Source organism: Phlebotomus papatasi, chromosome 2 (genome assembly GCF_024763615.1).
Source record: "Phlebotomus papatasi isolate M1 chromosome 2, Ppap_2.1, whole genome shotgun sequence".
NCBI lineage: Eukaryota > Metazoa > Arthropoda > Insecta > Diptera > Psychodidae > Phlebotomus > Phlebotomus papatasi.
In genome coordinates this window covers 56,135,792-56,157,036 of record NC_077223.1, presented here as the reverse complement: position 1 = coordinate 56,157,036, position 21,245 = coordinate 56,135,792, and the positions used below count along the sequence as shown (strand labels likewise).

The following is a 21,245-nucleotide window of genomic DNA, read 5'->3' as shown; positions in this document are numbered from 1 at the left end:
ATTTCATGTAAAAACGTGTGTGATTTTGATTTTGCCAAAATGAGCGACAACCCAGAAAGGAGGGCCCGAACAATAGATGAATGCGTACGTGCAATGAGTGCACAACCACAGGGTGCACGAAGCCGCACGAACCGCGAGCGTGAACGTGCCCGCTCGCTCGAGCGTCAACGCGGGCAGAATCGTGCGCGCAATCGCGATCGTGATATCTCACGCGACCGTGGGCGTTCGCGCGCCCCGTCGCGCACGCGTTCGCGTAGGCGTTCACATTCGCGTGGGCGTTCACATTCGCGTGGGCGTTCACATTCGCGTGGGCGTTCACATTCACGCTCGCGCTCGCGCGAACGCTTGCTCAAGCGGGTTGAGGAGCTGGAGAAGGAGCTGGAGAACCTCAGGAAGAAAAAGGAGTCAACCAATCTATATCACAAGTTGGAAGAGGATTTGGCCCAGGAGGATAAGGCGAGGCGTTTTTTGAATCAAACTGAGTCATGGAAGCGAGCCCACGCAGCCGACGTAGCAAGGCATGAAAAGAGGATGCTCCACAGGACCGTTCTAGTGAACAATGCTGCGGACGCTCGCCTCACAGATGAGGAGTTTCAAAAAGCTGTTGCCGACCTCACAATTAAAAAAATGACGCAGTAATTTCCTTCACAAAACCTCATATTTTACATTTTGAAGTCAACCATCGCATCGTTCATATTTGAGGAGTTGAAATTTGAGGATCTCGACGGTAGCTGAGACAATCTATATGTATAAAAAAAGAAAAAAAAAAAGATGCACTAGTTTTCAAAAAAAAATAAAAAAAAGATTTTAATTTACACCGTTTCTTCATAGTGATTCTTTTCCAAACGTACGACATTTTTGGGACAGGAATATTTCTCAAACTTACGATTTTTTTTGGATCAGAGGGAGTATGAAATTAATATCGCTGTATTATTATAAAAGAAAGGGATACCATGAAATGAATAGTAATAAATCCAGGCTAATGTCAGATAGAAATCCGGCTTATGCCGAGAAACGACTTAGTGGGAAACTGGTGGGAATGTAGTCTAATCAATATTTTGATTATAATTACGTTAAGTTGTCTCTCGGCTTAAGCCGTAGGAATGTCCAGCACATAAGACAGAATGATGAATATTTTATTAAATTTTGGTAAGTATAAAATTTTAACCGTAAAAAACAAATAAAAAAATAACGCCAATTTTAATCTTTAGAAAAAATTAAATCATTATGAGAATTTAAGTATAAAGAATATAACTGAATTTTATTGTTTCAACAATTACCTTATATTGTAATTGATTAGAACGATTAGAACGAGACTCATTTTTAAAACATTCAAGTTTAGTACGACTTCAATAGAGTCGACACATTTGTGTTTTATATACCTGCAATATTTTAAGTTATTAATTGTTGTAATTACTATTTCACTAGTAATAAATTGTCTCTAATTCTTTCCAAACAAAAGTACTTTAAAAGTTTAATATTAAACCTGGAATTTTATATATTTTTTCATGGTGTTTAAAATTTTGATCAAACTTTTTTCTTATTGAATGAAATGTTAAGACCTGGGCTAATATTTTCGACTTAACCCTCTAACGGGTAAGACCGCCTCCAGGCGGTCTTCACAAAAATCACACTTACAGCGACAATAAAGGTTTTATTTATTTAAAAGTGCTATAGTGTACTCGGTAGTAGTCTTATAAACATCTCTTGAAAGTTTGAACTCATTTTGACTCTTCGTTTTGTTGCTATTCCCAGTTTTGTGTGACAGGTCAGAGAAAAAGCAACAAAAAATATTTGTGCAAAAAAACTCATTTCCAATTTCCATAAAAATACCGATTTAAAGTTATCTGACTAAAATAAATTTATTTTTTACTAAAAGATATGTCATTCTACTTTGTATATTTTATTTAAAAAAATTGAAAAAACTGAAAATGTGAATTTTAGAAGCAAAAAGAATTTCAAAAAATTTTTATATTTTCTCACCTAGCGCCTAAACTAAAAAAGATAATGAAGAATGGATGGTTTTTTCGACTTTATTGGATCATAATTATCCTAGAAAACATTGTTATAGAAATTTTTTTCGCATATTAAAGAAAACACCGTTAGAGGGTTAAGTATGAAACAAAAATCACAATTCAAAACTTTTTTATATTATTTATCATAATGTTAATATGTCAAATCTATTGTGTGAAGAATGTTTAATAGGCAAAGAAATTACATACGTTTTTTAGTGAAACGGGAACTAATTTTTCATTGCCTGATATTATCTTTTTCAATCTCCAGCAAAAAAAATATTTCCATTAAAGAGCTTGCGCGCAAAAAAAATCTTGCGCGAAAAAACTGAATTTTGCGCGCAAGTCGAAAAAAAATTGTCCTCCCCCTCTGCGCGTACGCAGCAAGACTTTTCCGTGCGCAGGGCTCTAGTCCCATATTGCCGTGATTGCAATGCAGAAGCAATAGGTTGAGAAAAAGGGGAAAGGGTTAGAAGTAGAAGGTGAAATCGTCAAAAATAAAATGTAGGAAGTATAATTGATAAGAATAGACTTTTATATTTTTCAATCAATTTTTGCGAAAACAAAAGCTGTTCTTGCTGGAAGATACGCCTGGAAAAAGTTCCTTCTACCAGCATATCCCTCCGGATTTGATAGATGATCACACTTTGTGTCTACTCGATTCATTCCGCCAAAAGTTGGATCGTCTGTGCTTAGGACAATCCTGTATTTCCCAGCAACTTCCACGGCCAAGCGATAATCTGTAAAGCTCTTGGATGGATGAAAATTGAAGGCGAACACGAGACCAGCTCTTTCGAAGACAATAACCTTGTCATCTTCATGCTTCCAACTGACATAGCCCGGATCACTCGATAGCCATTTGTAAGTCATTTCCAAATTATTCATGGCACGGTCAAATTCATTGAGGTATTTGTACTTCAGTAAGTCATCATCCACCAGATGCCATTGACGCCTAGCATAGTGGTAGGAATCATTATTGCCAACGCGAGGAAAGTCCAACCATTCTGGATGACCAAATTCATTGCCAATGAAATTCAAGTAGGCTTCTCCGCCTAAAGAGTGAGTTAAGAGCCTGATCATCTTGTGCAGAGCAATCCCACGATCAATAATCAGGGATGATCCAGACACAGTAGACATGTGTGTGTACATTTCTTTATCCATCAGCCAAAAAGCTAAAGTTTTATCCCCTACCAGGGCCTGATCATGAGATTCAGCATATGCCACAGTTTTCTCCATCCATCGACGATTTGTTAATGTGTGAACGAGGTTTCCTGCAAGGAAAGCAAAATTGTTGATTGATTAAGTACACTGAGAAAAAACGAAAGTGCGATTAACTTTTTTTCCTCATAACTTTAACACCTTTTAGGTGTAAAAATATATTAACATTTTTTAATGTTAATTCTACACCTTTTTGAGGGTACAATTAACATTAAAAAGTGTAATTTTAACCCCTAATACACCTAAAAAGGATAATATTTACACCGATATCAGATCAATACTGCAAGGTAAAATAAACATTTCTGGAATGTTATTTTAACTTTTTGGGATTTCTCTCAGTGTATTAACCATAACATATTGACATAGGGTAAATTAAGACATAGAGTAAATTAAGCTAATTCAAAACCCGTTCCAAATGGAAACTTTTCGCTACTCCAAATGAAAACATAATTTTTACCATGATAAATACAATATTATTTTTTTTAGTTATATATTTTCTTTTACTTAAGTTTCATTATTTAGTTAATTTTGCTCCAAATAAAGCGAAAATCCATTCATATTCACAAATTTTAATTTGTAAATTTCTCAGAAAAATTAAAAGTGTATCTTTTCACTATCGAATATTTCATCGATCGACCATGTTTTCCAATGAAAAACACAATAGGGCGATTGTTCTTTTATTCGTTTTTTTTTCATATTTATCTAATATTTCTGGCAAAATTATGTGAAATTAAGTGTTCATCTGGGTCCCGGTCAAAATCCCGAACGCCAAAATCCCGAAAGCCAAAATCCCGAACGCCAAAATCCCGAAAGCCAAAATCCCGAATGGGTCAAAATCCCGAAAGCCAAAATCCCGAATTCCTAAAAGTGTCACACTTACTCCCACGATTGTACCCGCGCTTGCTGGAGGCAAAGGGAAATCTTCTGTGTCTTGGGAAATTATTCTAAACATTTCCCTACATATAATTTCATCCCTTTCAGGATTTTGAACATTCGGGATTATGGCTTTCGGGATTTTGGCTTTCGGGATTTTGGCCTTTTCGGGATTTTGGCGTTCGGGATTTTGGCTTTCGGGATTTTGGCTGCCACCGGTTCATCTTTATTGTTAACGGTACGTGAAGTTTTCAAATGAAATAATTGCCTATTTCGTGAACAAAAAGGATTTTTCTGAAGTGTCTGCAAATGCTTCAATTGGAAACACCGGAAATATGATTTTTTTTGGAGAGATTTTCTTATTGTTTTAGATGGGAAAGGAGAAAAGACCAGGAATAAGAACAAATCCTGCACTCAAGAGCAACTCAACAAGGTTTTGGAAGCCTTTCGTCGCGGTTTCACTTATACTGTTTGTCTCCAATTAGAAACTTTCCCTTGTCTCCATTTGGATTAATTTGTTTCCAAATGCACCATTTTGCACTTGTGTATTTTTCTTATATTTAAGAAGTTTTCAAATTATATCTAAAGAATTTTCACTAAACAGTAACATTCTAGAAGAGTCAAGGAGCAAATTTATGTAATTTTCTTCAGAAAAAATATGAACTTAATGTGTTGAATCTTCTATCAAAGTTAAAGCGTCTGGAAATGGTTTTGAATTAGAACATTTACCCTAGATACGTCCCAAACTCTCTCTTCATAGCGATAGGACCTTCCCATAGAGGAAAAATGGCAGCATATAAAAACCTTTTATGTGTCTTAATTTGCATTTATATCCTTTTTAACTTCGATTCTTTAGAATCTCAACTTTTGTGGGCACAGGTGAAATCCGACCTTGTCAGCAGATCGGGCAATTTTAGATGTACACGTTTTAACACCACGAATATGGAGAGAAAACGGAATGAGGTATCGACAAGCGGTTTTCGGTGAAGGCTGAATGTTGATAGGTCGCTAAAAGTGATGTCATACCCTAGGTAATATCGATGAGCCGCTAGAAGTTAATGATGTCAGACCCGCCCCCCCCCCCCCACGCCCCTTTTTGCAATTTTGGAACACCTTTAAATTTTATGTTCTCAATAACTCTGCCCCTATGGTATCGATCGGGCTTAAATTTTACTATGTTATATCTGGACCTAAGAGCTTTCGATCAAAAAAAAAAAAAATTAAGAACCTCGACCCCCCTGATCCGAGCTTTAACCCTTTAATGACGAGACACTTTTTACGGACTGAAAATCAACAATAAAAATTAAACTAGGAAACATAATCAATGATAAGTCTTACATCTAACTTTGGAAAATCCAACAGAGTCTGATTCGGTGTATTTTGTGCTTCTATGAACGATAGGGACAAAAATAGCCCAAAAATTTAAGTAATTTTTCCGACAATACCAATGAATAATATTTTTCGCTTTAATGAAAAATATTACGTATGAGTATTGTAGTTTTTATTGCCAAAAGGGTTTTGCTTAAAAAAAATTGGAAGTATAAAAAATAAATAAAATCAATTATGAATTTAAGAATTTAAAAATCCGCCATTTTTCAGCTTAAATATTTACTATATATCAAATAGCTAGAGACTTACAAAAAATATTCTAGATTCCTTCAACCTTCTACTTTACAATTATGTACAGACATAATAAAAAAATAACTTTAGGTAGTCAGGAAAAATTATTTTCTTTATGGGACACCGGTGTTCCAATCGTCCTTAAAGCGTTAATATAATAAGAATTTTATTATAATGTTGTTTTTCTTGTGTTAAAAACGTTACATTGATACACTAAAACACTGATTTTAATTTCGAAAAAGTCATACAATATTATTAGTTCATTAATAATGGAAAAGTTGACTCTATCGGAGTCAATTTGGATCCAAGTTGACTCTATCGGAGTCCATAGGGTTAAAAAATAGCTGTTGACTCTATTGTAGATTGATTCTATCGGGGGTTGACTCTATCGAGGTCCCACTGTATTTCAGAGTCGATTTTTTATGTGCCCAAATAGCCATATGTGATTTGCAAATTAAAAAAAATCGGTCTGCAATTAGTGGAATGCGCGAATCAAAATTATAAATTATAATCTTTAGGAGAAATATTACTAAAAAAAGGGAAAAAAATAAATGGTCAGTAAAAAGTCAAAAGTGATCAGCAAAAAATTAAATTTGATCAGCAAATAATTCGAAATAATCAGTAAAAATTTTCAATTTTGTCAGTAAAAAGTATAATTTTATCAGTAAAAAGTAAAATTTGCTCAGTAAAAAGTTAAATTTGGTCAGTAAAATCTTCGAATTGATCAGTAGATGTATTCGAGTTGATCAGTAAAAAATTAAAAAGTAATCAGTAAAAAAAATTAAAAAGGTCGGTAAAAAGAAAATATGATCAGTAAAAAATTAAAAATGAGCAGCAAAAAAAATTAAAAAAAAAAGTAGTAAAAAATTAAAAATGAGCAGTAAAAATATTCGAGTTGATCAGCAAAAAAATAAAAAAATGAGCAGCAAAAAAAAAATTAAAAAAGCAGTAAAAAACTAAAAATTAGCAGTAAAAAATAAAAAGTGGTCAGCAAAAAATTAAAAATGATCAGTAGAAATATTCGTATTGATCAGTGAAAAGTTAAAAAGTGGTCAGCAAAAAATTAAAAATGAGCAGTAAAAAATAAAAATTGGTCAGTAAAAAACAAAAATTGGTCAGTAAAAAATAAAAAGTGGTGAGCAAAAAAACTGAAAACGAGCAGTAGATATATTCAATATAATCAGTAAAAAATTAAAATTGAGCAGTAAAAAATTAAAAGTGAACAGTAAAAAATTAAATGTGGTCAGTAAAAAACAAAAACTGATCAGTAAAAAGTGAAATGTTGTTAGTAAAAAATAAATAAGAAGTTAAACTGTAAGTTAAACTTGGTAATGTATAAATATCGGTCAAACATTTTTTATTTTTCTGTTTTACTACCCAAAACCCTAACAAACAACCATACACCTACAATAAATTTTAATGAAATTCTCATGAAAATAATTAGAAAATTTTGAAAATTTGCCAAATTCACCTAAACTACCTCCATAGCAAGTTATCTTTTTATCTGTTCGAGTTCGAACTCCACTACTGATCACTTTGTATTTTTTACTGACCATTTTTTTTATTTTTTACTGCTCATTTTTAATTCTTTGCTGATCACTTTTTAATTTTTTACTGATTATTTCGAATATTTCTACTGCTCGTTTTTAATTTTTTGCTGAACACTTTTTATTTTTTATTGACTAATTTTTATTTTTTACTGCTCATTTGTAATTTTTTTGCTGACCCCTTTTTATTTTTTACTGCTCATTTTTAATTTTTTACTGACCAAATTGAATATTTTTACTGCTCATTTGTAATTTTTTGCTGACCACTTTTTATTTTTTATTGACTAATTTTTATTTTTTACTGCTGATTTTTTAATTTTTTGCTGATCACTTTTTTGTTTCTCACTGATCAACTCGAATATTTCTACTGTTCATTTTTAATTTTTTGCTGAACACTTTTTATTTTTTATTGACTAATTTTTATTTTTTACTGCTCATTTGTAATTTTTTTGCTGACCCCTTTTTATTTTTTACTGCTCATTTTTAATTTTTTACTGACCAAATTGAATATTTTTACTGCTCATTTGTAATTTTTTGCTGACCACTTTTTATTTTTTATTGACTAATTTTTATTTTTTACTGCTGATTTTTTAATTTTTTGCTGATCACTTTTTTGTTTCTCACTGATCAACTCGAATATTTCTACTGTTCATTTTTAATTTTTTGCTGAACACTTTTTATTTTTTATTGACTAATTTTTTTTTTACTGCTGATTTGTAATTTTTTTGCAGACCACTTTTTATTTTTTACTGCTCATTTTTAATTTTTTACTGACCAAATTGAATATTTTTACTGCTCATTTTTAATTTTTTGCTGACAACTTTTTGTTTTTAACTGACCGTTTTTTATAAAGTACTGCTCCTTTTTAATTTTTTACGGTCCTCCTTTAACTTTTTACTGCCCTTTTTTATTTTTTACTGGCCATTTTTTGATTTTTTACTGATGTTTTCGAATTTTTTGTTGACCAAATTTGACTTTTTACTGCTCGTTTATTCAATGCCAAAAAAATAGGTAATCTCTTCGAACGTACACCTTATGACCTCCAAAATTTCTGATAATATGCTTATATAGACCCTAATTAAAGGAATTATTGTAGCAAATTATTCAAAGTGTGCCTAAAATAATCTGGAATGGTGTTATCAATATGATCCAGACAAAGTTCAACCAAACAATAAAAAAATAGAATAAGTATAGTCTGCAACTTACCCATGTTCCAATCATCATCTCGTTTTTCCTTGAGATACTCAATCCACTTGTCAGGAATGGCCATTCCTAAACGATAATCAAATCCAACACCACCTTCAGCAACTGGTCTACAGAGAGTTGGCATTCCAGACACATCTTCAGCAATTGTGATGATATCTTTGTTCATGTTGTGCAGAATATCATTGGATACAGCCAAATAAACCAGAGCGTCCGTGTCAACGTTAAGCCCAAAGTATTCATTGTAATCACCGCTGAATCCCTCCCCAATCCCCCTCGAATGATACAACATGGAAGTGACTCCGTCAAATCTATACCCATCGAAATTGTACTCATCATGCCACCATCGGAGATTCGAGATAAGGAATCGTAGTACCTCATACTCTGTGTAGTTGAAGAGCCGACTGTCCCACAACGTATGCTCCCCACGAGCCCCATCATGGAAGAAGCATGTATTTGTACCATCAAACTGATTCAGTCCATCTGCCACATTCTTACTGGCATGGGAATGCACAACATCGAGCAGGACATAGAGACCAGCCTTGTGGGCCATGTCTATCATGTACTTGAGCTCATCGGGAGTTCCATAACGACTGGAAGCTGCATAGAAACTTGTTACTTGATATCCAAAACTAGCATAGTAGGCATGCTCCATTATAGCCATCACCTGAATGGCATTGTAGCCCTGACGAACAATTCTCGGAATTATTTTATCTCCAAAGTCCCGATAATTTCCCACTCCGCACTGCTCTGTGGCAATTCCTACATGACACTCATAGATTCTCAGGGATTGGGGCTTTACGGGACGCTGGTATCGGAACATATATTTCTCATGGGGAGGCGGATGCCAGAGGAATTGCTTGTAATTGGTACCTTGATTTGCTTCTTTTGGTGGTTGCACCACATATTTGGCCCATGGAGAAAGTCGATCCACAAGTGCACCATCCTTCTTCCGGACAATCACTTTGATTTCAGACAAATGTCTAATGGCACATAATCCATCATCACGGGGAGGAATTTTGAGTTCCCATTTTCCAAACTCTAACTTAGTGTACGGAGTTGCTTCCCATTGCCAATTATCTACGAAAATTTAGTGTTTTAAGAATAAAAATTAAAGAGATTATCTTATTTCACAATAAAACAACTGTAGGGAGACTGGGGCAAAAAGTAACAAAACGGATATTTTGATTTTTACAATCTACTCGAGCGCTTCAAAAATTTCTAATTAGCGCAGTTTTATAGGAAATCTACCGCTCTACAACTATGTGAAAGTAATTTTCCTGTATTTTGTAAGGAAATACGTTTATCGAGCCAATTTCTAAAAAGTAATTTTGTGACCATTCTCAAAAATGCTGGGGCAAATAGTAGCAGACATTGGGTATTATCATATAATTTGATTCGCTTCATTACTGGCTTCCGTAAATTTGAAAAAATACCTAGAGAACATATTTTCATAGAAAATTTATTCATTAGGGTAAGGGCTCATAATTTTGGACAGTCTGCTTATAAGCATCAATGTTGCAAGTTTGAAGTGCGATATTTTCAATACTAATTGACATTTCTTGTTACTCTCTTTTCAGAAGGGTTGTTTAGAAACTTAGCAAGCTATTTATCGTCTTATTTTTATTAAAATTAGTTTTAATACGTTTAAAAATGAATTGATATGTAGAGGTGACTTTGGCTCTTATTTTGGACAACTTGTTTATTAATTTGGCCAACTTGGCTGTAAATTTGGACAGCTAATCCGCCTCACCAGGATGCCTATTATTCTTCATTTCATGAACCAATCTAACCAAGTCCTCTTCCTGTTCATGTAAGGGAAACGTAGAATATCACAGAAGCCCGGAAACTTTGCATATCATTCATTAAAGTGAGTTGACTTCGATACTCCAAGTACGTGCGGATTCGTTCATTCCCTGACCTTTCCGGGAGCCTTTCAAGGCATTTCTCGCTACATCTCTTTCGTAGAGATGATGCTCCTTTGTTTCTCCAGGCATTTGTCCAACCTAGTCATCACACGCTAAAACTTCACGAAATTTCGTGAGAAAAACACCTGTCCAAAATAAGGAGTATCGCCTCACTGGTGAATGTCTTAGAAAATTTCCACTTTTTCACACGAAAAATCTAATTCACAAGGCAAATCGCACTTTAGGTCAAATGTACAAATCACCACTAACGTGGATCAACACAATATTCAATGAATATTCAATGAATATTCAATAATATCACTCAAGAAAAGCGAGGAAACATTGTTAGTACTTCACCACAGCTTAATAAGACTGAAGTAAACACGAAGTTCTGTCATATTTCTCGTAAGCAATTGCTCACACTGAATTTTCAACAAAGCAATTTCAACTCAAATCATATTCAAAATTTAACGTATTTAGTGTCATAATCTTCCAAAAAGAACAAATATTTAGATAGAATTCATTATTCGTCAAATATTGGAATAAAAATCCATCATTTTAATCAATTTATTTTTAGTGTCCAATTAGGTGAGATTCTTAACAATCTCACCTACTATAATCCTAACAAAATTTCATGTCGTCCGATCGACCTCAAACTTGGCCAAAATGTGTTTCGACACTTCCTGATCACGAATATATATGTGGCTATTTTACGTTCCCGGCCGGCCGGCCGGCTGGCCGGCCGGCCGGCCGGCCGCTCTTTGGAGCTTAATAGCTCCTAAACTAAAAAAGATATCGACTTGCGGTTTTCGGCAAAGGTTATATATCGGGTGAAAATTGCAACTTGGTGCATAGACCCCCCACCCCCCACCCCTCCTTCCGCCATTTTGAAGACCCCCCTTTTTTTGTTTTCTCAATAGCTCCGCCCCTATGGCATTCAGCGGACTCAAATTTTAGTATGTTATAGCTGAGCCTTAGAGCTTTCCATCAATACCAAACTTAAGGTCCCCCGACCCCCCTGACCCGAGCTATAAGGGTCCAAAAAAAATTTCTTAAAATGGCCATAACTCCGGTTCTAATTGTCAGAATTTAAAAAGTGAGGGCTTTTTGGAAAGCTCTCGTGAAATGCCACTTCCCCTTCTAACATCGCAAGTTCATAAAACCACCGCTAGGGGCGCTTTTTTTAAAAAGAAAATTTTTAAATCTTAAAAGTTAAATAACTCAAAAATTCCATTGTGCATCGGGCTGAAAATTTAGTATGTTGTAGCCGTTGATTATACCTATCAAACAAAAAAAACCTTAAGTCGATCCATAACCCCTGACCCGAGCTATAAGGGGTCAAAGTTCGAACATTGACCGGCCTCTATCTCCGGTTCTAATTAACATAGCGACCTAAATTTTACCTTTTTGGTTTCGTCTCGATGTGCACTTTCAGATGGAAGTTCAAAAAGTCACCACAGGTGGCGCTGTGATAGCGTCAAAATTCATCGAAATTCAAAGTCACTTTTCTCAAAAACGGCATTGTGCAAGTTAATGAAATTTTAGTATGTTGTAGTCCAGTCTAGGACGTTTCCAAAATGGTGCGTATGCGCGCTGTGGTTTCAATATAACCGGAGATATGAGGGGTCAAAGTTCACGAAATTCAAAAAATCATATCTCCGGTTCTATGTGACCGATTTTGATGAATGAGGGCTTAAACGAAAGATCTCACCAAATGCTACAACTTTCTAGAATATTTGAACTTCGTGGGACCGACACCAGGAGCGCCACAGCCGAAAAACCAATTTCAATATCACATAACCTCAATTATCTCGACTGTCGATGAACCGATTTTGATGATTACTTCAACATAATTGTAGAGCACATTTGTCTCTACATTTCGTCCATACATCATTTTCCACTCAGATTACGCTATCACTCCGATTTTGCCGTTTAAGTGTGAAAAAATTGATTTTTCCCATAATAACGCTTTGAAATCACTCAGATGCCAATTTGACTGCCTCTACTCCACCAAGACACTTAAAATAGGGGTTTAAATGGAAAGTCCCGCAAAATACAACAATTCTTTGATATAGTTGAAGTTCATCAAATGAACACTTGGGGCGATCTGGTCGAAAAAACGAGTTCAGAAACAAACAACCTCGATTATCTCGGCTTCTGATTAATCGATTAGATCAAGTTCTACGGCAAAATTATAGAGAACATTATGGTCTACATTTCACCCATATATCACTTTTCTGTCACTCCATCCAAATCCTTGATATTTTGGTTTAAATACAAAATTTGTATAATTTCACGAATTTGATTCAAGATAACTGAATGGCGTCTCCCAACTTCAGCTCCAAATCGAATTTGCATGCACTCCGAGTTAGCTCAGGTTAAGAATCTCACCTACATAAGCCGGTTAGGATTATCTGTCCCTTTTTTCCTGACTACCTAAAGTTATTAGGTGAGATTTTTAACAATCTCACCTACTATAATCCTAACAAAATCTCATGTCCTCCGATTGGCCCCAAACTTTGCCAGAATGTGTTTTGACACTTCCTGATCACGAATATATGGATGGCTAAAAACCGTTCCCGTCCGTCCGTCCGTCCGTCCGTCCGGCCGCTCTTTGGAGCTTAATAGCTCCTAAACTAAAAGAGATATCGACTTGCGGTTTTCGGCAAAGGTTATATATCGTATGAAAATTGCAACTTGGTGCATTGACCCCCCACCCCTCCTTCCGCCATTTTGAAGACCCCCCTTTTTTGTTTTCTTAATGGCTCCGCCCCTATGGCATTCAGCGGGCTCAAATTTTAGTATGTTATAGCTGGGCCTTAGAGCTTTCCATCAATACCAAACTTAAGGTCCCCCGACCCCCCTGACCCGAGCTATAAGGGTCCAAAAAAAATTTCTTAAAATGGCCATAACTCCGGTTCTAATTATCAGAATTTAAAAAATGGGGGCTTTCTGGAAAGCTCTCGTGAAATGCCACTTCCCTTTCTAACATCGCAAGTTCATAAAACCACCGCTAGGGGCGCTTTTTTTAAAAAGAAAATTTTTAAATCTTAAAAGTTAAATAACTCAAAAATTCCATTGTGCATCGGGCTGAAAATTTAGTATGTTGTAGCCGTTGATTATACCTATCAAACAAAAAAAAACCTTAAGTCGATCCATAACCCCTGACCCGAGCTATAAGGGGTCAAAGTTCGAATATTGACCGGCCTCTATCTCCGGTTCTAATTAACATAGCGACCTAAATTTTACCTTTTTGGTTTCGTATCGATGAGCACTTTCAGATGGAAGTTCAAAAATTCCCCATAGGTGGCGCTGCGATAGCGTCAAAATTCATCGAAATTCAAAATCATTTTTCTCAAAAATTCCTTTGTGCAAGTTAATGAAATTTTAGTATGTTGTAGCCCAGTCTAGGACGTTTCCAAAATGGTGCGTAAGTGCGCTGTGGTTTCAATAGAACCGGAGATATGAGGGGTCAAAGTTCACAAAATTCAAAAAATCATATCTCCGGTTCTATGTGACCGATTTTGATGAATGAGGGCTTAAACGAAAGATCTTACCAAATGCTACAACTTTCTAGAATATTTGAACTTCGTGGGACCAACACCAGGGGCGCCACAGTCGAAAAACCAATTTCAATATCACATAACCTCAATTATCTCGACTGTCGCTGAACCGATTTTGATGATTACTTCGACATAATTGTAGAGGACATTTGTTTCTACATTTCGTTCATACATCATTTTCCGCTCAGACTACGCTATCACTCCGATTTTGCCGTTTAAGTGTGAAAAAATTGATTTTTCCCATAATAACGCTTTGAAATCACTCAGATGCCAATTTGACTGCCTCTACTCCACAAAGACACTTAAAATATGGTTTTAAATGGAAAGTCCCACAAAATACAACAATTCTTTGATATAGTTGAAGTTCAACAAATGAACACTTGGGGAACTCTGGATGAAAAAACGAGTTAAGAAACAAAAAACCTCGCTTATCTTGGCTTCTGAGTAATCGATGAGATCATGTTCTATAGGAAAATTATAGAGTATATTCTGGTCTACATTTCACCCATATATCACTTTTGTGCCAGTTCATCCAAATCCTTGTTATTTTGATTTAAATACAAAATTTGTATAATTTCACGAATTTGATTCAAGATAACTGAATGGCGACTCACAATTTCAGCTCTAAATCGAATTTGCATGCACTCCGAGTTAGCTAACGTTAAGAATCTCACCTACATAAGCCGGTTAGGATTATCTGTCCCTTTTATTCTCAAAGTGTCCAAAATAAGAAACTGGACAAAATTATGAGCCTTTCCCCTACACCTTTGTAAAACACCGTTTTCCTCTTCGAAAAAATGTGAGAAAACGAGAAAAGCGCTTTTCAAGCTATTTTAGAAAAAAACACACGAAAGACAAATGCAAATCGTTTGACCAATGCAAACAACAAGCGGCGAGACATGATAATGACGTTTCTTTTCGCCGTGAGACATCAGAAATTGCTTCGCTTTTTTGTTACTTTTTGCTCTAACCTTTTGTTACTTTTTACCCCAAGTGGCCATTTTTAATAAAAGGATTTCTGGAGAAAAGAACTTTTGTGAAATTCTAAAATAGATAGCGGATTCGTATTCAAAAAATCTAAATTATTTAGAAAATATTCACCAGTGCATCAATTTTGGAAAATAAGTATGTAATAATTGTTATCTTCTGCAAGGAAAATATTTCAAAAATAAGGCTAAAATTTTCGATATATTTTATTTTCTAACTTCCTTGTTCGAATTCTAAGAAACTTACGACATTAAAAAAGGCCTATGGAGGCTATCTATAGAAAAAAATTGAGCCGCTATCTCTTTTTTATCTTGGAAGATGTTGAATTTTGAATTTTTCGATTTGTGACTTTTTGCTCCAGTAATCATATATAAATTTAAAAATGAATTATAGTAGATTCTGGCTTATCCGTGAGAGCGGGACCAAAATGTCATACGGATTTTGAGATTTGATACGCATCAAATTGTTTGAAATCCAAAGATTTTTTTATTTACATTAGAAATTTGTGGAGTGAATCCTGACCTAGTCGAATCGACATTCTCTCTAAACATACTTACTGTCCAAAAAAGTTACAGTAAAAAAGAATTAAAGTAGATAGAGCACATTTCCTTTAACAAAAAATCCCAAAACGGAGACAATATGTCAATTCCTTTTCTCCTCTTTTTCTTTCATTTCTCCTTTTCTTATATGAAATGTGTAAGCGAGATTGAAAAAGAAAATGCTTCCGTAGGTTAGACAGCGGTACCAGTATTATACCGCAAATATATAGATTTTAATGCATTTTATTTTCATTAAATTATTGTGAATAAACGATTTAAAATAGAAAATTCAAACTAAAAGATACGAAAGAATATTAAATTCACTTACTTTTAGGCATAGTAGTTGGCATATAAAATGTTCTAAGTGGGAGAATTATTATAAGATGGAAAAAACACAGAGAAATGCATAATTTTGTGTGCACTCTTTTTCAAAAAATCTTTAAAAAATACATTTTATTTTCATCGTAGGTTCTTGATATATTCACGAGAGTTAGGGGGAACTGGGGTAGTAGTAAACAGGGGTAGTTGTAAACACTGAGAATTTTTTCATTAATTTTAAGACTCCAGAGGATAAAACCCATAAGCATTCATAGATACCATGGGGATGTATGTCCACAGATGAATTGGTCATTAAAATCCTAATACTTTAAAAATAAAAATCATTTTCCCCGAAAATGTTGATATTTCGATTATTTTGGTCATTTAGATTTCCACCTGGAAATTAAAAAACTGTGTAAAATAATCGAAATTTAGCAATACCAGTTCTTTCCTACATCCTTTAGGATTATAATTAATGCATTGACTAGAGAAATTGAGATTTTCATTATTTTAAAAGGATTAATAATTAATCAGAAAACAGCATTTGGGGTAGATGTAAACAGACAATTTCCCCGTAATTGTAGATGTCGCGAGTGTAGAATGAATGGCAAAATATTTTTCTTGGTATTGCATCTCATGCTGGGAAATTTTTCGTTGGCTGTGTTCAATAAGAAGTCACATGATATCAAAATATGAGGAAAAACCATTACAAAATATCTTTGATTTGCATGCTTTTAGTTTTTTTTGCTATTTTAATTATTCTTTGTAAAAAGTGTAGTGATTTTTTGAATAATATACAGTCTTTATATATCTCTTAAGTAATTAAAATAATTCAAAGTGGTGCAAAGTTAATTTCAAGAGTGGAAAAAAGGTGTTTCCATCCTCCCCAGAAAGTGTTTACTTCTACCCCAGGTATTTTGTGAAAAGAGAAAAATGCACAGTGACACAAATTTTATTTTTATGGAAAACTCAATTGTTGTCCAGCATTCGCATTACCTTCGATGTATTGCCTATATCCAAGGGTAAAACATGAGCTAAGAAAGATTTTCCAAACAATCACTGTGTGCTTGGAAACTCAGCTCAAATTCACATCTATCGAAAATGTTTACATGTGCCCCAGTCTCCCCTATAGAGGATGAAATTACGCGTCGTTTTAGCTTTATGTGACTACCACCGGATAATTAGGACCGGAAATATAAATTTCTGAATTGTAGAAAACAGCAAAAACTAAAAATGCATTTTTTTTAAAAATTCTACACGTGGCCCGGATAAACAGATTTCAGATCCTTAAAATGACTCTCTAACAAGTTTTAGCACTCTCGTCACAGACGACGACAACGCATCGCACAGTGTATTCATAAAGTTCAAAATGCTAAGATGCAAACCTCGAGACTTTAGTATTTAACTGTGATAGAGAAGAATTTTTGATTTTTAAAAATGAAATAAATTGGAAAAATTGATTGTTAATCTCTAAAGCTCTAAAAAAAAACATCTAAAAAACTCACTGAAATCGCCTGTTAGATAGAGTTGTTGAGCACCAGGGGCCCATTCTCGCGCTATAATTGCATTATCTGGTTGAACGTGGATCCCAAAGTATTTGTAAGCTTGAGAAAATCCATCAATGCCTCCTTCCTCATTCTTCTCTATCTTCTCCAGCCACTCCTTTATCAGTCCATGTCTGCCAAGAGTATAAAAAAAAACATACTTTCACTGATAAACCCGCTTTGGTGCGACGAATCGACCTTGACATGACATTGAGAAGCCACTCGTTTTAGCCCGAAAACCAATTTCTTTATTCATTTAATGTTAACATAAAATCTTCTGCAAACTATTTTATATGATGAATGGACTCTTATCTCACCTTCTTCTCAATTCCCGCTCATGGGGTTTTAAATACCCATCAATAGCAAAGAGTTTGTCTATCTCCGGCACTTGAACTTTCATCGGATCCATCTTACTCACACAATTTACAATTGACACTCTTCGCTTTGAGAAGAAGTACAAACTTATGATTTTGGAAAGGTATCACTTCATGCAATCCTCTGGGTTGAGAGAGATCTGATCGGAAACTGCTTGAAGAAGTCACTTTGCAATTCATGCGCACAGCCTCATTGACGCTCACAAACTGACGATTTTGCGCACAGTTGTTGTTGATGCCGTAATATTTTGCCCCTTTTTCTCTGTCTCTTCCGCGTCTTCAGTGCTATCGTTGATTTTTAAATAAATAATGACCAATTATGTTTTCGAGATTTCTCTAATTAGTCTAATCCAGTGAATCTCTTTAGAGAGAATTGTAAGTGCATTTTTATAATAATAATAATAATAGTTTATTTAATTCACAATAATAGGGTCATCCCTCTTACAATTGTGAAAAAAGAAAAGAAAAAAAATACACAAAAAAATTAATACATCAAAATGAGAAAAAAAATATATATTACATAGCGAATAACAGGGTTTAATCTACCAGCTTTGTGACATTCTATATACCATTTTAAAACTGATTTTATTATTAGAAAAATTTTTGAACAGTCTCCGACTTAAATTGATAAAAAAAAAAGTTGTATACTGTAATGAACTGATAAATAATTTTCGTCCGAAAATCAATTCTTAGCCAATTTTGGGCAATCTTGATTGATTTATGAACCGGTTTAAATCGGTTAACAACCGGTAAACAATAAATATGATGCGAAAGTACTTTTGAGTTTGAGATATAATATCTAATACGGGCTTCAGACCTAAGGCTTAACTTCTTTAACAGGTTGTTTGGTCAGGGTTTTTGGGGAAATTTGGATTTAGGATTAAATATTGAAAGCAAATGATCAATGAGATTTTCAAAAACCAGTAAAAGTGATTGCTATTTAGAATTTTTAAACCTTCGGGAACTGGGCTAAAATCACTTAACTTAGAGCCTCGACAGACCTGAGGATTAGCCGAGAGACGGCTTAGCGTAATTATATTAGAAATAATGATTAAAGTACATTTTCATCATTTTCCACTAAGTCGTCTCTCGGCTTAAGTCGTAAGTGTGTCTAGGGCATTAAGTCACGACCACGAGCTCGAGAATTCGCAAAGCCTGGGTTTTCTTTTTTTTGCTTTCCTTTTTTATATTTTCATTACCAGTTTTTCTTTAAAAAGCGTAATCATTCCTAAAACATTTTAACAGAATATTTAGGGTTAGGGGAATGTAGGCAGCCTTCGCACATTTTTTCGTGCTTCATCTTCATGACCTTTTTCTGACTAAACTGTAAAATGGGCAGTGAATTGCACTACACCAAAAAGTTCTCTGATCTTTGAGGTTTCTATGCATGTCTAGTTCACTATCACAGAATTGTTGGTTTTTCCTGGACAGAAAAATGAAAAAAATATGACGATTTGTGCGATTCTTGTCCCCGGGGGCAGCGTTCACACGATGGGGGTTTGGGCTCGTCATTGCTTTTTTTCTCGAAATAAATTTTATCTACAATTAAAAATTATGTTCCGATTATTATACTGTACCCCCGTGAACCCGCGGAAACTATCACTGCACTAAAAGAAGATCTTTAAAACATCTTTTTTCACATTTTCTGGAGCACTGTTTTTTCTTCTAAATGAATATCGAAAAATCGACTATGAACATGTTCACACGGTTCACACTGTCAATAACCGTTGTCTCATGGAGATGGGAAGGAAACTATACGCCTGTTGAAGAGGAAATGACCACGAATGTCTCAGTGTGGCTTATGAGGCTTTAGTAAGGTTATAATTTTCAAGCTGGAGTTGTCTGATGGTTGTGCGAACGCTCACACTTTCAGTGTTTGAAACCACACACAGTGTAGTACTTGAGAATTTTCCGCCAGCGTGAAAATAATTCCCCTCCGCCGCAAAAAATTATCACGTAAATATCATCTCAAGTATACTCTTCATCCACTGTGTAAGTGATTGTTTATAGAAATGAGTTTAAGTATGAGAAATCAAATGAAATGTGCGCCATCAAAATTACCCATTTTGAGCCAATTTTCTATTTGTGATCCTAGGACCTAGGAAAGAAGGGCTAGGCTGCCTATTTTTACAATGAAGATAAGGTTCATAAATACAAAACTTATGGCTAAAAAATGCGGAACCAACTCTTTGAAAATAAAGAGAAAATTCGCATTGTTCGAAAGCTCACACGTGCGAAGCTTGCCTACATTCCCCTAAGTATGTTAATAACGATAACTCAAGGGGGAGATATTAGGGTCGGAAGTGGTGTACAGCTCGAAATGAAGTGCTTGGAAGTCTTTGGAAGTGGGAGTGCTCGAAAATAAAGTCTTTTTGGTCGAAAATGTTTATTGAGATTTAGCAAGTTCGGCTATGATAATTAAATAATGTAAATAATGCTAAAATTTATTATAACTTAATTTTGTGTTGTAATTTCTCCGAGGAAATATTCAGTTGACGGTTATAAATTTATTTACAATATTCATTATTTATGAAAAATGTATCTTTTCCGTTACAATTTAATTTTAATTAATTTTTACACGAGTTTGAAATTAATATAGTTGCTCGTAAATAACGATTTAGCTATTGCAGTTGACTTTGAATCAATTAACAAAAAAAACCAAAACGGGATCAATATGTCAGCAAAATTTTTAAAATTCAACTGTCTCACGGATTTTTTTATGTCACCCGGAAAAAAGAGTCAACGGATAAGTGAGAGTCCACTGTATATTGTCTCTAATTGCAAGTATCCTTTAAATAAGTCGATATTACTTGAAGAACTTTTACAATATACGTAAGGAACGAAAAAGTGCCTTTGTAATATTTAATGTTAGACGAATTTTGGAAGGGCAAAAAAAAGAGAATTTTGAGGGTGTATTTAGATCGCGTTTAAATTATGTGTTTTGATATAGGGATTTATTCTTGAAAAGATCAACTTTATTTTAAATGGTATTTAACATGGTTGGCAATATTGTAAGTATTCGAGTGGAAGAAAATTTATAGATAACAATTGAAGAGATTATTGATTTTGGAAAACAAAATTGAACTTTAGAAAAGCTTGGATGTGTTTAAAAACTCGATACATGGGTGCCACATTTTTTCACTGAAAAGAATAAGGGGAGCTGTAGGAACGGTATCAACTGTTTTACGGGATATTATGGTACGTTTTAGTGGTACAGTGCCCGCTTCGTAATCCGGATGATTGGGAGACAATTTGACAGATGTCCGCTTCGTAATCCGGATGGATTTTTTGAATTTGTTCAACGTCTTGAAAATATAATACAAGGTTTTTTTCCGAGAATTAGAATAAAAGTTTTAAAGAAGTTTAAAAAGACAAAATTAGAGAATTCTATGCTATTATACTTCATTTATTGAACAAAAACTTCACAGGATAATTCATTCTCATTGCTGAACACACATGCATACATAACCTCAAAATGATTTTAAAGGTAACCGTCGATAACTCGTCCGGATTACGGCGATCCGGATTAGAGAGCGGGCA

General features: G+C 34.5%; 3 protein-coding genes across 4 annotated transcripts in view; 2 read left to right on the top strand and 1 right to left on the bottom strand.

The window, feature by feature from the left end:
• The first annotated feature begins 39 nt into the window (after positions 1-39).
• Positions 40-639, top strand: LOC129800992 (RNA-binding protein 25-like). Its single transcript, XM_055845741.1, has one exon. It carries the CDS (start codon positions 40-42, stop codon positions 637-639), a length of 600 nt encoding a protein of 199 aa, XP_055701716.1.
• A 1,885-nt stretch (positions 640-2,524) lies between these two features.
• The window catches only part of LOC129801776 (1,4-alpha-glucan-branching enzyme), a 21,718-nt gene continuing 2,997 nt past the window's right edge, over positions 2,525-21,245 (bottom strand). For both annotated transcript variants that reach the window (XM_055847091.1, XM_055847092.1), the window contains exons 2-5: positions 17,649-17,990; positions 17,293-17,465; positions 8,477-9,553; positions 2,525-3,283 (exon numbers count right to left, since the gene is read on the bottom strand). In XM_055847091.1, coding sequence (XP_055703066.1) covers positions 2,556-3,283; positions 8,477-9,553; positions 17,293-17,465; positions 17,649-17,740 — 2,070 coding nt within the window. In that variant the 5' untranslated portion in view covers positions 17,741-17,990 and the 3' untranslated portion in view covers positions 2,525-2,555. The remainder of the gene's footprint in view (positions 3,284-8,476; positions 9,554-17,292; positions 17,466-17,648; positions 17,991-21,245) is intronic.
• Positions 18,053-21,245, top strand: part of LOC129801779 (succinate dehydrogenase [ubiquinone] flavoprotein subunit, mitochondrial) — a 22,277-nt gene continuing 19,084 nt past the window's right edge. Inside the window, exon 1 of the mRNA XM_055847095.1 lies at positions 18,053-18,080. The gene's annotated coding sequence lies outside the window, so the exon portion shown is untranslated. The remainder of the gene's footprint in view (positions 18,081-21,245) is intronic.

Coding starts and splice junctions, on each gene's coding strand:
- LOC129800992 (XM_055845741.1), top strand. CDS start 40: ATGAGCGACAACCCAGAAAGGAGGGCCCGAACAATAGATGAATGCGTA.